This window comes from Anolis sagrei, chromosome 2 (assembly GCF_037176765.1).
Source record: "Anolis sagrei isolate rAnoSag1 chromosome 2, rAnoSag1.mat, whole genome shotgun sequence".
NCBI lineage: Eukaryota > Metazoa > Chordata > Lepidosauria > Squamata > Dactyloidae > Anolis > Anolis sagrei.
In genome coordinates, this window is record NC_090022.1 from 278,482,204 (window position 1) to 278,498,949 (window position 16,746).

General features: G+C 41.5%; 1 protein-coding gene across 2 annotated transcripts in view; it reads right to left on the bottom strand.

The window, feature by feature from the left end:
• The window catches only part of EGFLAM (EGF like, fibronectin type III and laminin G domains), a 142,046-nt gene extending 125,351 nt beyond the window's left edge, over nt 1–16,695 (bottom strand). For both annotated transcript variants that reach the window (XM_060761410.2, XM_060761409.2), the window contains exon 1: nt 16,262–16,695. In XM_060761410.2, the coding sequence (XP_060617393.2) occupies nt 16,262–16,358 (97 nt within the window). In that variant the 5' untranslated portion in view covers nt 16,359–16,695. The remainder of the gene's footprint in view (nt 1–16,261) is intronic.
• Nucleotides 16,696–16,746: the final 51 nt, after the last annotated feature.

Sequence of the window (16,746 nt, forward strand, 5' to 3'; positions counted from 1 at the left end):
GTGCAAAAACACTTTAAAACAATACAATAATTAAAATGAAGAACAATTTTAACAAATATAAACTTATTAGTATTTCATTGGGAAGTGTGGGCCTTCTTTTGGCTGATGAGATAGGATTGTTGTTGTCATTGTTGTTGTGTGCTTTCAAGTAGTTTCAGACTTAGATTGACCCTGAGCGAGGGCCAGGTAAATGACCTTTGAGGTCCGTATCCGGCCCTGAGCGAGGGCCAGGTAAATGACCTTTGAGGTCCGTATCCGGCCCCCGGCCTTAGTTTGAGGACCACTGCCTTAGGCAATACTGTCTGTCCTCTAGACATTGCTTGTTGTTCTTGTGTACCTTCAAGTCATTTCTAATACTTGGCAACCCTATCTTGAACGTATCACAGGGTTTCTGGTGCTGAGAATATGTGACCTTTTCCTTGCTCTTTTTCAATAAAACAATAATCTGATTCTTAAGGTTTTTGCCTGATGGCAGGAAACAGAAAAATGCATACACATTTCCATTTGTAGTCTTAGTAAGCACGACGTAGATAAATTTTGAAATAATTTGTTGATATAAATTTCAACACCATCCCTATTAAAATTCCTTGCATCACCACAAAACCAGGGGATGCAATAGCATCTCTTCCTCTCAAATGGATCTTTACAGTTCAGTCTCTTGATAATTCAGATAATTTCATGCTCTGCTGCCTTATGAACTCCTGAAGATCCCGTGGCAGAATTCGTAGCTCTCTTTTTAAGGGCCATTTTCTATTGGGTCACTTTAGATGCTAACATGAAACCATGATTTTTTTTTCTCAAGAAGGTCACAATGAGCAAAAGAGTGATATTTTCTTCCTCTCAAGAACTAAAGGGGAAGATCATAAACAACTATCTTTTGGGCATTTAGTAGACAATACCTGCGCAAAACCAGACAGTATATATAGGGCTATTTTCTTGCAATAAGTAAGGTGTTCCTTCCCTGTTGTAATGATAAATTCCATCGATGAGTTGTTGTTGCTTGAAAGTTTTCTTTTTAATCTACCAACTTTATCTTTCAAGTAAATTTTCAAATATTTAAAAACAAGTCATGTTTAACAAAGATCCTTATAAACACCATCTTTTCTGTTAACCAAACAATCCATGTTTATCATACAAAATGTTTTCATTGCAGACTGAAAGGTGTGAACAGGTTATCTGTGTTTGTGCCAAATGTATCTGATTAGCTTCAAACACATCCACTTCACCTGCAAAACAAAATATGATTAAATACCATGTTTTATGCTGCAGTTAATAAATGACCTAATTCATTTTGTGGATTGTATTCCGTAAATACCTGTTAGTGCTAAGGCCTGTAATTCCAGGCCTCAAGTAGGCAGCATTGTACAGCTATCCTTGAATTTCTTATTTTTTAACATTCTGGGGAATTTAATAACTGTGATACTCTCGTGCAGAAAAGAAATGAAAAATCATTTTGTGGTACCATAAGACACATTTTTCAATTACAGCCTACAGCACCAGATATATGAAGTGCATCCACAGTTGCTAGAAAAATATTTATGCACTGAAGCGAGTCCAAACTACCCTGAGATGCAGAAGATGCAACCTATGACATAGATACACAAAGCTCAAGTGTAACATACATTAATAACTAATGCACACTTCTTTTACAATATGCAAAAGAAAAGTTCAAGCTCCCTCTAATACAGGTCTCAAACATTTCAGCTGAGCTTGCAAAACGCCCCCACTCCTGTGTGTCCTTAGTATGACTTAATACAGTAAGAATCAGAGCCTAGAAACATTTTTTTTGTGCATGACTACAACTTTCAGAAATTTCCCAGTTAGTGTGGCCATTGACTATGTCATTTTAGAGTGTGCATTTTGTCCCCTCCAAGATGGGGGGACTACATAGAGTGCAAAGGCCATTTTAATCTAGTCCTCAAACATTTCCACATCAAGGACGAAGCTCTGCCCTTGATGCCATTGCAAAGTCTCACTGACATCAACAAGGTTTCCCTTCCAGGTCAAATAGCAGTAAGAGTTTCTGAAGGGCTTTTATGTATTTCTAAGTGCCCTCTTTCAAGAGCCCCAGCATCATTTAGAAAAAAAAAAACATACCATTCTGTGAAAAGCCCTTTAACAGGACTGTTGCATGTCTCCACTTGTCTGCCTACCATTCATGGGCATGAACATCCTCATTGTCTTGCTATCCCAGCTGCTCCAGGGCTCAATCCTGTGGTCACCAAAGCACAAGCCATCACTTAGAACAAATTATATATGTCATCTAACTTGGTCCTTCCGGTGTTGAAAACAATTACACGAGTTTAGAGTGCACAAGAAAGCAATTTATGAAGTTCAAACTGTACTGGTTTAGAGTGTGTCACATTAAATCCCTCATTTTCTTATGCTTTCTCTGGAGAAAATATAGATCAACATAAATTGAAATGGAATCTCCAAATATGGTTATGGGATGCTTAAACCACTCCTTGCCCCATAATATCTTTGCTTTGAATTTAACCCCACAGTAATGAAGGATTGTCCCTCTAGAGGAAAAAGATTTGAAAACTTATTAAAAAGGAAGCAATTTAAGTTTAAAATTAGCTCTGGGGTGCTATAACTATCTGACTTATAATAGGTGGTCCCAATCTCTTTAAAACATGTATTTTTATTAAGTTGAAAAACTATAATAAAAGAGCAAAACCGAAAAAAAGAGAATGCAGAAGTTCCTATAATTAAAATTGCAATGTATCTTTTAATTAAAATAATCAGTAAAGAAAGAAAGCACTTCTGCTCTGCATATCAACAGTTATATGAAAAGCCTTATCTCAACCTCTCCACTTTTCTTTGTAGTATCACTAAATTACTAATAATTAAACCCAACAACAATCAGATCACCTTTCCACTCCTCAAGAAAGGCCACATCTTGAATTAAAACAGTATATTTGTCCATCCCATTCATCTACGGTCGGTATAGTCAACTCTTTCCATTCCTGTTCTCATGTCAATCTCGCTGCAATCATCATATGTTGTAATACCAGGCCCAGGGTTCTGTCCTTGGCCCCGTTCTGTTCAATTTCTTTATTAATTGCTTAAATGAAGGGTTAGAAGGCATGATCATCATGTTTGCAGATGACACCAAATTGGGAGGGATGGCCAATACTCCAGAAGACAGGAGCAGAATTCAAAATGATCTTAACAGATTAGAGAGATCATTGGCCAAAACCAACAAAATGAAGTCGAACAGAGATAAATGCAACAATTTAATCATGAGCCAACAATGTCATGCAGCAGTTTAAAAACCCAACGGGATGTTGGCCTGTATAAATAGGAGTCTAGTGTCTAGATCCAGGGAAGTCATGCTACCACTTTATTCTGCCTTGGTCAGACCACACCTGGAATACTGTGTCCAATTCTGGGCACCACAATTGAAGGGAGATGTTGACAAGCTGTAATGTGTCCAGAGGAGGGAGACTAAAATGATCAAGAGTCTGGAGAACAAGTCCTATAAGGAGTGGCTTAAAGAGTTGGGCATGTTTAGCTTGCAGAAAAGAAGACTGTGGGGGGGGGGGGGGGGAGACATGATGGCCATGTATAAATATGTGAGGGAAAGTCATAAAGAAGAGGGAGAAGGCTTGATTTCTGCTGCCCTGGAGTCTAGGATGTGGAACAATGACTTCAAACTACAGGAAAGGAGATTCCACCTGGACATTAGGAAGAACTTCCTAACTGTGAGAGCTGTTCAGCACTGGAATTCTCTGCCCTGGAGTGTGGTGGAGGCTCTTTAGAGGCTTTTAAACAGAGGCTGGATGGCCATCTGTCAGGGGTGCTTTTTATACGATTTTCCTGCTTCTTGGCAGAGTGTTGGACTGGATGGCCAATAAGGCCTCTTTCTCCTCTATTATTCTATGATTCTAGTAGTATTCTATGATCATTTGCTAACTGCATATCCGTAAGTCCCAAAAGAAAAGGATTCTGGCTTGGCTTGAATTAAAAAAAAAAAAAAAACCTTCACAAGAATATATGCATTTGTATTCAAAACTTTTAGCTTTCTCACAAGTCTACCAAGCATGATAAAAAATCTTTTCTTGTTTTCAACACTTCCAGAAAGTTTAAGCAATATCTTTATGCATTTTGAACAATGTATCAGGAGTCATGTACAATAACACACCATTTAAAAAAGAAATTATTTAAGATCATGACACAAAGTAAATTTTAAACCTTCTGTTAACATACAGTCCCATTATTCCATCTGTGTACTATACTCAAAGCTTTGGCCCATTTAACCATACCGCATCTAATTTCAATGTTTTCAATACCATATTCATCATCCATCCATACAAATTGTGGCTCAAATCTTGATTCAGCTCACATATGTTTAGTCAAAGGAGGTAAAGCTGGGCTGCATGCTATGCATTTAATGTAGAAGTGAAACTTTGAGTCAGAGGTCATCATAGGTCAGTCAATCAAAAGCTCATATTTAAAAACCATTTTTCATGTGAAGGAGTAGTCTGGAACCTCCAATGATCCTGAATATGTAGAGTGCTTTCCAATCTGCACTTATTTAGAACTAGAAAGGCAACTTTTAGGTCAAGCCTAGAGCAACAATGGTCACAAAAATAAATAAAGGATTTCTTAATTAAGCAAATGGTTCCATCAACCTCCCTGCATGTTATTTGTCCCTCACAAACATCCTATGAATCTAAGCAAGCTCCAGGACAAGAGGTTGATTTTCTCAATGAATATAAATGGCTGTAGAATAGTGGTTCCCAACACTTTTTTGACCACGGACCACTTGATCAGGGACCACTTTGACCAGGGACCACTCTCCAACCCATAAGGGTTACAAATCAGTTGTTGGTCAACTTTAGATTTGGTTTGGTTATTTTGGATGCTGATTCAGAAAATTGCATTCGATAGTCCACATCGGCTCTAGTTTCTGTTACAGAACATATGCCATCCAGTAGTCGCCATCTGTTTGCTCACAGAAAACCATATTTAATGATCTAGAACTGATGTGGTTTATCTAAGGGGGCAGAGTTGGTCAGCGACAGGGAAGGAGTGGCAGGCTGTGTGAAAGGATTGGAAATAAAATAAAATCGAATAAAAGAGGAAGGAGGCTTGCAAACCAGATTTTCATCCTCAAGGCCCACTGGTGGTCCACGGCCCACAGGTTAAGAACAATATTGCCTTCAAAATGTGGCGATGAGTTTGCCAAAAACATCTGATCAGTCACTCAGAATTTAAGATATTGGACTATGGATGGGACGAGCAAGCTTCAACTCACAAGTTACATGCAATCACTGTACTCCACTTTTGTGGATACTAAATCCTACGTTAGTCATCTGTTGTTGTTTTTGTAATGGCTATTGTTTCGGGAAATGTTCCCCCATGTCACATGGAAAACCGCACAAACAAGTGAAGACATGCAACGATATCCCCACAAGCATCGTAGTACTACCCAAAATACCACTATTCTCTTCTGAAGTCCTTCTCAAAATGGCAATGGGAAATGAAACAATGTCACTTTGTGTTGCAATTTTGAGAGGGAGTGCAGAGGAAAATTGTGATATTTGGGTTTGCTATGATAAGTGTGGCCTGCAGGAGGATTGCAGAAGGAGGTTGGTCCTAAAGGGTGGAGGACCTCTTTTAGGTTGAAGCATACTTCCATCCTAAAGAAGGTCTCTTGTGAAACCAAGGACTACATTCCATGACTATGTGATGCCAAAAGTTTGGATCAAAAACAGAAGCAAATGTTGGCTGAATATTTTTTACAGCCAATAACTAAGCTTTAGAAGAAAAAGCTGAACCTTCTATAAAATGCAAAACGGAAATGCCAGGAAACAACCAATTCTGTTACTCAGAAAGAAACAAAGCTGTCTGAGAAGTATAAAGAAGTTGGACTGAGGTCTGAAATTTCCCATCCATTACTAGAAAAACCATTTGTCTGACCCATTAGTATTCTTCTTACAATGAAGGGATTGATTAATCTAATACAGCAATTGGGGATAACAACTGCTGTTACTCAGCAGAATCATTAGCCATTATTACTGATTGTCTACTTTCAACTGCTTTGAAGGAGGAGTGCCTATCTCTTTGAGCGCTCAAATGCTTTTCACATTACAAATCAATTGCTTCCGAGTGCATCTATACTGTAGAATTAGTGGAGTTTGGCACCACTTTAACTGCAATGGCTAAATGCCATGGGAGCTATAGTCTTACAAGGTCTTTAGCCTTTTCTGTGAAATAATCTTGGTGCCTGACCAAACTGCTGCTCCTAAAATCACAGTGCATTGAGACATGGCAGCTAAAGTAGTGTCAAACTATATTCGTTCTTTGTGTAAATACAGCCTCCTTCTGTGTGAAAGAAAAGAATCATTTAAATGCCTCCAGGACCCCCTGCCACAAAGTGATTTTTCCTATACCATGTAGTCTATATGTATTTATTTGCTGAATGTATATCCTGCTTTGCCCCCAAAATGGGATTCAAGGTAATTATATTTAATTAATTTAAGGTAATCAGTAAATGAACCTTGGGGGTTTTATAAACTCAGGTTCGTGTTTTTATATTCGGTATAATTTTATTAATTTTAGGTTGTGTGTTAAAATTTGGTGTATATATGGGTTTAATTTGGTATAAACAGGTATATTTTGGTATATGGTATACGTGAATAAATAAAATCATGGATAATGGTTCAATGGACAGATTGTCCCAGATGTCCATTTCAGTCTCAGATGATCCCAGTTCTGCTGACCAAACAGTCAGCAAAGGAAGAAGACGAAAGCCATGAGAAGTGACTTATTACATCTGTGAACACAGGGCATTTAAACTCTTCCCTTAAACTGATGGTTCTTGACCTGTTGGTCCCCAACTGTTTTGGCCTACAACTCCCAGAAATCCCAGCCAGTTTACCAGCTGTTCGGCCCCTTGGCTGTGGAACTCCCTCCCTAGGGATATTAGATCAGCACCCTCCCACCCGACCTTCAAAAAAAAAAAAAAGTAAAAACCTGGCTCTTTGAGCAAGCCTTTAGAAATGCAGTGCAATAGACAAACACAGAATTATGCCAGTTTAAAGCATGGAATGGCTTAGACAATGCTACTCGAAAGTGAGATTAACAGGAAAAAAATAGTTATATGTTTTTAATGGTTTTTGTATTGTATTGATTGTATATTGATTTTATAATGCTGTTTTAAATGTTTTAATTGTATATTCTGTGTTTTTATGGCATCAAATTGCTGCCAATTTGTAAGCTGACTTGAGTCGCTTTCAGGCTTGAGAAAGGTGTGTTAGAAATATCGTAAATAAGTAAATAAATTTCTGAGAGCCGAAGGTCAAAACATCTGGGGACCCACAGGTTGAGAACCACTGCCTTAAAAGAAATTACCCAGGCAAGAATCTCAGTTGGTGGGCACCAATGCCTTTACATTGTCAAACAATCTCCACCCCCTTCTAACTATTTGCAAACCTAACATCCAAAACAGTGAGAAAAGTTGTACGAAAGGGTTTCTGTGCCAAACCGATCCTGGGATTAATAACCTCACATATGAATCCAGTCATTCAAAGATGAGCAAATATCATCAGAAGGAGAGTATCATCAAATATTTAGCATATCATGACAAAAACACTGTTCTGGTTTTGTTTTTAATGGAGAGAAAGTGTTTGATAATATTTATTGGAATTACTTTTTATTATTTGGGGTAATACAAGGCAATATACTCTTTCAAAAAGCCCAGATTTTTGGCAAATGGCAACATGACCAAACTGATTAAGAAACCAAAGGGAACGAGACAAGGTTGTCCATTCCTAAGTTTGCTCTTTATTTTGGTATTGGAGACTTTACTGAGAATTATCAGGTGACAGTATCTGTGGAGTGTCCACTTTTGAAGCTTCTTTCTATATACTTAATCTGTCCAAAATTTGCCAAAATTAGTGTATTTTGCCAATAATAGTGTATTAATCTGACCACTGTCTTATGGGGTATGTGAATTGATGGTCTCAAGGAAAATCCTATTAAAATAGGGTCCCTAGATTTCTGAAGTCTGTCTATACATTGCAGAATAAGGTCAGATACTAAGTTTTGGACATATGGATTTGATTGAGTAATGGCATCAATATTTTCAATCCCATATACCCCACTCTGAGTGGTAATGCACCTCCATGTTCTCAAGCAGAAGTCTTTTCCTTCACTTTCCTGTGGTCTTATACACACAAATCCGTGTTGTCTACACTGGGTTATGGCCCTTCCCCACATAAGGATCTGCTGCCTTTCTGTTTGTTTGTTATACGCATGATTTTGTCATTTAAACAGAATGTGCAGAAATGCTTTTAATTAGTTATGACAGTTTCCTCCATTAAGAATGGCTTATACGCATCCAAAGTCATTTTCAACGATTTCAAAGGCTGTCAAAGAGAAAGCAGAAAATTTGCATCCTGTTTACTGAAAGACACTGAAGGCAAAACAACAAGCAGTAGATTTCAAGTTATTAAAGAATATGGTTGAAGAGTTCCTCACTCTGAGAAGCTATGGAGCAAGTTATATAGGGGAGCTCTTCTGTAAGAGGCGATCAGAGGATTTCCCTCACCACCAGGGTGGGGAAATTGCAGCCTCTCAGATATTATTGGACTACAATATCCATTCTCTCTTACCTCAGTCCATGTTGTATTAGAACTCACATCATCTTTGATGTGAGCTAGAGTCTAAGAGAAACTGGAATGTCACAGGTTGAATGAATATAAGAGGGTGGTCACAGATCTGGACAGCCTACTCCAGGAGTCCTCAAACTAAGGCCCGGGGGCCAGATATGGTCCTCCAAGGTCATTTACCCACCCCTCACTCAGGGTCAACCTAATGACTTGAAAGCACACAACAACAACAATCCTATCTCATCAGCCAAAAGCAGGCCCACACTTCCCATTGAAATACTAATAAGTTTATATTTGTTAGGATTGCTCTTCATTTTAATTATTGTATTATTTTTAAGTGGTTTGGACTACAAATAAGATATGTGCAGTGTGCACAGGAATTCATTCATGTTTTTTTCAAATTATAATCTGGCCTTCCAACAGTTTGAGGGAGTGTGACCTGGCCCTCTGTTTAAAAAGTTTGAGGACCCCTGGTCTAGTCTCACTGCCCATCAGCAACATGCCCAGTGGCCACATCAATCCATCACCCAGTAGATTTGTGCAATTTGCCCAAAAGGCATGCCATTTTGGGGTCCATTTTTTACTAACCCCTCATTCCGTTTAGCAGGAAATTACTCCAATCAGGAGGAGTGTTGCCATTTTCATTCGGCAAAGATTCAACCCATTGCCTACAATGGGGAACTTTAAAGGCTCAGTCCTCAGCCATTTTGAAGCCTATCTGCATGAAACATACCTCATTTTTAGACCCCATTTACAACTGCAGGCCTGCCAAGTTTCCAACAATTCACCAATCTACTGATTTTTTAGAATTATTTTAAGGTTTAACCATAACATTTTTAAAAAATAAGACAAACTGCAAGAGAGGGTTCTGGGAATTGTAGTCGCCAGCTGTGTCCAAGCTCAGCCAATCAGAGCATGGGCACAAACAGACTTTTTATTAGCTGAGAAACAGAGAGAGAAAAAAAACTTCAATTCCCATCATTCTCCGAGAGGAACTCAGAGACTTTTCAATGCCCATTCCATGCAAGTGCTGCTGGGAAAGCGAGTTCTCAGCAGGGGCCTCTCTTGATGGCCTAGGGAACTTTGCTGCTGCTGCGGAGGGAGAAAAGATGCTGCAGGATCTTCTCCAGGAACCCCACAGCAGGCCCTGCCTCAGGTATAATACAGACTTAACTCCATCCTCTCCAGTAGCCGATAAATCTGGCTCTCTTGATCCGTTTTACCCAGCTTTTCAGTTCCCTCCTCCCTGTTCTGTTTTTGGGGGATTACACAAAATGGACCATTAAATATTACAAATCACTTTTGGTCAAACTGATCCAGGCTCAAGCCTATCACTCAGACATAAATGATGTTAAAGAAGGGCACCTCTATGCTGCAGACAAACTGAGGCTAATGAAGACCTTATCTCGGTTGAAGGAGTTCTGGATGTGTACATTGGGACATCCAACAGGGCTCCTTCTTATACATAAACATGCAGAAAGAAGGATAACTTGTATAGTTCTTTGACTGCATGGGGATGAGGGTTGATTGAATCTCCATATAGAAATATTCAATGAGGGTACCTCTCAATATAGCTCAACGCAGCTGAACTTGATTCTCCGTTGTTTTTTCTTTGATCCAAAAGTGGAGCCTGCATTGCTAATGGGGACATCAATGCTACTGCAGTTCAACATGACACTGGGTACAACTGATTCATGTGATGATATTACTAGCCCTGGAGTGGGCATCATTATAAAGGAAGGAACTAATTTTCACCCATCTGGTGGGCTACATCAGCATACCTCATGAAACCATAGATTATATTGCATTGCTTCAAGTTTTGATTTCAGCACACATTTCACTCCTGCCCCCTGCTTTTGCTTTTGGAATTATGTTGGAAGGATCACTACATTTTTCAGGTCTTTTGAGTCACTGGGAATTGGGGGGAAATTATTAATGAGGACTATGAGCTTTGGGTGATTCAGGATGATATTAGGGGTTGAACTTTAGGGTCCCAAGGACAACACATGTCCACTACTGCACTAACAGATGGTCCTCTGAGCTCATCCTACCTGAACAGTGTTCAGCTACAGTTTAAGCCTTATTACACAGGAAGTCAATCTGAGTCAGACTGCTAGTCAATCTAGCTCAGCACTGTCTACTACACAGACTAGAAGCAATTTTTTGAGATGTTCAGTCTTTCCAATTGCAGTTGATCGTTTCCACAATATTGGGGCAGTGAATCCACTTTGGGCTATAGTCTGAACACTGAACAGTCATGGAATCATAGAGTTGGAAGAGATCTTGTGGGCCATTCGGTCCAACCCCCCAACAAGAAGCAAGAAAATTGCATTCAAAGCAGCCCCGACAGATGGCCATCCAGCCTCTATTTAAAAGCCTCCAAAGAAGGAGCCGCCACCACACTCTGGGGTAGAGAGTTCCACTGTTCCACGTCCTAGTCTCCAGTCCAGCAGAAAACAAGCTTGCGCCCTCCTCCCTATGACTTCCCCTCACATATTTATACATGGCCATCAGGTCTCTCAGCCTTCTCTTCTGCAGGCTAAACATGTCCTGCTCTTTAAGCTGCTCCTCATAGGACTTTTTCTCCAGACCCTTGGTCATTTTAATTACCCTCCTCTGGACACATTCCAGTTTGTCAACGTCCCCCTTAAATTGTAGTGCACAGAATTAGACACAGGATTCCATTCAAGTTGCAATACCTGGGATAGGTCTCTCAAAGTTTGAATGGATACCTGGCGTGCACTCCCCTCCCTGCTGATATGGAAGCCCCTATGCACTAAGTGGATCTTTCCCAGGGTTAGTCTACACCAGTGTTTCTCAACCTGGGCATCAGGACTCCTGGGGGGGGGGGTCACGAGGGTGTGTCAGAGGGTCACCAAAGACCATCAGAAAACACAGTATTTTCTGTGGGAGTTTTGTGTGCCAAGTTTGGTTCAATTTCATTATTGGTGGAGCACAGAATGCTCTTTGGTTGTAGGTGAACTATAAATCCCAGCAACTACAACTCCCAAATGACAAAATCAATCTCCCCCAAACCCACCAGTATTCAAATTTGGGTGTATAGAATATTTGTGCCAAATTTGGTCCAGTGAATGAAAAAACATGTTGGTCATTGGGGTCCTGTGTGGGAAGTTTGGTCCACTTGTATCATTGGTGGGGTTCAGAATGATCTTTGATTGGAGGTGAACTATAAATCCCAGCAACTACAACTCCCAAATGTCAAGGTCTATTTCCCTCAAACTCCACCAGTGTTCACATTTGGACATATTGGGTATTTCTGTCAAATTTGGTCCAGATCCATCATCGTTTGAGTCCACAGTGATCTCTGGATATAGGTGAACTACAACTCCAAAACTCAAGGTCAATGCCCACCAAACTCTTCCAGTATTTTCTGTTGGTCATGGGAGTTCTGTGTGCCAAGTTTGGTTCAATTCCATTGTTGATGAAGTTCAGAATGCTTTTTGATTGTAGGTTAACTATAAATCTCATCAGCTACATCTCCCAAATGACAAAATCAATCCCTCCCCAAACCCCACCAGTATTCAAATTGGGATGTATCAGGTTTTTGTGCCAAATTTGGTCCAATGAATGAAAATACATCCTGTATATCAGATATTTACATTACATTTCCTAATAGTAGCAACATTACAGTTATGAAGTAGCAACAAAAATAATGTTATGATTGGGGGTCACCACAACATTAGGAACTGTATTAAGGGGTCACAGCATTAGGAAGGTTGAGGACCACTGATCTACACAAATAGAATTAATGCCGTTTGACATCATTTTCCATGCAATTGCTCAATGATACAGAATCATGGGAGTTGTAGTTTAGTAAGGCATCAGCACTTTTTGGCAGAGAACCCTAAAAATCTTGTAAAATTACAACTCAGCTGAGTCCATGGTAGTAAACGTGGTGGCAAACTGTCATACTGCAGATGCTGAAAACTAGACCTCAGATCATCTATGTTTCCTCTTCCACTGGGTTTAGAAACCTTCCCCAGTTGTTACACCCAGATGGCAGGCTTTCCTCTCAGCTGAACAACCCACATTTCTAAAACCCTACAGAATTATCTGTTAATATTTATATTTGTCTAATCAGCTTTTCCATTGGCATTTGCAGAAAGAAGCACTGATTGGTTAATTCCACTAGCCAAGTCAGGAGGCCCTATCCAATTAACATACTGACACTTGGTACAATAAGATGACAGGGAACCGGAATGCCCCAGCACACACACACACTTCAGCCATCATGTCTGAAATGAATGAAACAGAATAAGGGGCATCTCTCCTCAAAGATCAGGTTGCGTATCAACCCTCAAGTATGCAAACAAATTAGGGTAAGAGTTGTATAATGAGGCTCCCAGACAAGAGGAAAAGTTAATTTTCAAATGGAGTATCATGACCCACTAAAATATTTATTCCCCATAAGAGATAAGTTACTAATATGCACATAATATCAATTACTTCTCTTGCTCTCAGTAAATGAAGGGAGAAAATTCCAAAGAACTTTGACTACTGTCCACTTGCTCTGAAACCCAGACGCACACTACTTAGAAAGAAATGAAGGGATGTAAACGTGCGGCTGAGTGACAGATTAAGTTCCATTACTTCATTTTCTAGGTTGTCGCCATGCATTAGGAAGAGTGCTTTCCACTTCTTACCAGAAGGCTTCCTCTACCTTTAGAACTGCTGTCAGATCAACATTCAACAGGTCCAGCTTTGCTCAGCTTGAGGATGCAAGGAGGAGAAAGTGGATTTGTTGAATTTCAACCTTATTCGTAGCTGAAGAGGAATTATTTCTTTATTTAAATTATGTGACTCTCTCTTTCTAACCAATCCTTATTCTGCAGGAAGACTTCCTCACTTGTCCACGGAACTTGAGGTTTATTTTTCAGAATGCTCTTTGATCGTAGGTTAACTATAAATCCCACCAGCTACAACTCCCAAATGACATAATCAATCCCTCCCCCAACCCCAACAGTATTCAAATTGGGATTTATCAGGTATTTGTGCCAAATTTGGTCCAGTGAATGAAAATACCTCTGCATATCAGATATTTAGATTATGATTCATAACAGTAGCAACAATACAATTATGCAGTAGCAACAAAAATAATGTTATGATTGGGGGTCACCACAACATGAAAAACTGTATGAAGGGGTTGCAGCCACAACACGAGGGGTCAAGGCATTAGGAAGGTTGACAGCCACTGATCTGGAGCAAACTTGCCCAACATAGCAAACTTTAAGTAGGTTGCTGTAAGTTTCTTGGGCTGTATGGCCATGTTCCAGAAGCATTATCTCCTGACGTTTCACCTGCATCTATGGCAGGCATCCTCAGAGGTGACCTCACAACCTCTGAGGATGCCTGCCATAGATGCAGGCAAAATGTCAGGAGAGAATGCTTCTGGAACATGGCCATACAGCCCGAGAAACTTACAGCAATCCAGGGCCCTTCCACACAGCCCTATATCCCAGAATATCAAGGCAAAAAAATCCCACAATATCAGCTTTGAACCTGGTTATCTGAGTCCACACTCAGACAATGGGGGATTTTCTGCCTTGATGTCCTGGGATATAGGGCTGTGTGGAAGGGCGCCCAGTGATTCCGGCCATGAAAGCCTTCGACAATACAAACTTTAAGTGGTGATGGAGTTTCAGGGGGTTAACCTGGCATGATGTGAGTTGTAGTTCACCCACAACCTGATGCATTTTGTACAATGAAAGTTGACTTTTTCATTTGAACGCCAAAGCGAGTCAATAAACAAAACTTCCTGCAGTTGGTCTTCTCTCCCTTTTAATTTTTTCTGTGCCTATTAAAACTGCACCGGAGGGAATTTGGAGAGAGAGAGAAAGAGGCAAGAGTCATCCGATTGTTCTTTCTCATTTTTCATGACAGGAAACGAGTAGCTGTTTGGACAATATGGCTCAAATAAGGCTGGTTGGAAAGCCTGAAAGGGCTGCCTTTCTTTCCATCTGGGTCTGCGGGGGTGAGTGAGCCTCAACGCAGTGTCTCCCCCGCCTGCTTTTTTTTGCCAAGCGCCCAAGTAATTGAGATCACATGGAATGGGTCTGTGAACTCTCCACGGATCTTTCTGAAGGCAAGAGATGGAAAAGGAAAGCATTCATTCTACAGCAGGTATGGGCAAACCCAGGCCCTGGGGCCAAATGCAGCCCTTAGGGCTCTTTTCTCAGACCCTCCTCACTCTCACCATACTATCCTACCCTTCCTTCTCTCTTTCCTCCCTCCATTCCCTTCCACTCTTCCTTCCTTCCACTGTCCTCTTCCTCCCTTCCTTCTCTTTTTCCTTCCTCCTTTTCTCCTGTTAGGTAGAGAAGGAACATGAGAACCATGTTTCAGGATTTCAAAGGGGGTCCCATTGAGGAGGAGGGGGCAAAATGACTTTCTGCTGCTCTAGAGACCAGGGCACAAGGGAGCAATGGGTTCAAATGGCAGGGAAAGAGATTTGACTGTAAAGATTAGGAAGAACTTCCGAAGAGTAAGAACTGTTGGAGAGTGGCATAGACTGCCTTGGAGTGTGTTGGAGGTCTCCTCTCTGGAAGCTTTTCTGCAGAGGCTGTTTATCAGGAGTGCTTTGATTGTACACCTTCTTGCATGGCAGGGGGTTGGACTGGACGGCCCTTAGGGGTCTCTTCCAGTTCTAGGCTTCTATATCAGGAGTAAGCAATACAGGGTCTGATGGATACACTTTTCCTCTCCCATCCACCACCTCATCCTGACCAAGGCTAAACCTTTTGGGATCCAAATGTTTCCATCTTTCCTTCAAAAGAAAAGAGGAAGGGAAGGGCAGGGAGGGGGCTTGGGGAGAACCCTCTCCCTTCCAGCTGGTTTACCCTGCTCAGGCCCGCCATGGGGCCCCCAAGTTAGAAAGTTTACCCCTACCTGTTCTACAGTATAGACGAGACATGGGCAAACTTGGACCCTCCCTCCAGGTGTTTTGGACTTCAACTCCCACAATTCCTAACAGTTTAAGCGGCTGAGGGGGAAAAGGAAGGGGCCTGAGGCTGTTACAGTATAGACGAGGCATGGGCAAACTTGGGTCCTCCCTCCAAGTGTTTTGGACTTCAACTCCCACCATTCCTAACAGCCTCGGGCCCCTTTCTTTCCCCCCTCAAGTGCTTAAGCTGTTAGGAATGGTGGGCGTTGAAGTCCAAAACACCTGGAGGGAGGATCCAAGTTTTCCTTTGCCTGATATACATCCACCCAACGTAAGGATGCAACTTTCCACCCTCAAACACAGGGGAACTCCAGACAAGAAACAACCAGTGACAGCTAAACAACTCACAACAAAGGATTCCCCCAGGCAGTAATAAGTGATCCCTAAAAACTCAGGCCATCAAATGTTAAGCAAGGTGGGCAATAGCAACATTCACACTTACCTCAAACAGACAAGAGTTATTTCTCACATCCTAGACATTCTATATAAACCCAATTTTCCTAGTTTCCAACAGACCTCACAACTTCTGAGGATGCCTGCCATAGATGCAGGCAAAAGTCAGGAGAGAATGCTTCTAGAACATGGGAAACCCAGCCTGAAAAATCTCCAACAACCCAACTTCCCACCCTTTCCTTCCAGGGACTTGTAGATCTTTCTCAAGGAGAAAGGGAGCTCTTACCTTGCCTCCTTGGGATGGTCCTCCTGTTCGCTGCCAAGGATCCCAGGGAACAAACCAAGAGGAGCAAAGCCAAGGCCGGGCAGCCCTGTACATCCATCGCCCTTTCCTCCCGGAATGGGACTCCCACGCCAAGCGATCTTTGCGCAAACTTTGCCCAAGTCGAGTCGGGAAGCGCGCCTCCTGGCTCCGCACCCCGAGGGAAGGGAAGAGGATCCCCAAGACCTTCTCCAGAGTCTGGGAATTGCAAGCGACGGGGGAAGGCTTGGCGTCTGGAGGCTGCGGAAGGCAGACGTTACGAAGTGGCAGTGAGGAGAAAGGGTTTTTTTTCCCCTTCCCACTCCACGCAACAGGGCGGAGACCTGGGATGCGATTAAAGCAAAGCCGCCCTCCGTCCCGGCGCGCAAGGAAGCGCCTCTCGCTTCTTGAGGAGCCGCCTCCAAGTATCTTCACCCTCCTCCGTTTCCTTGGGGTTTAGATCCTCCAAG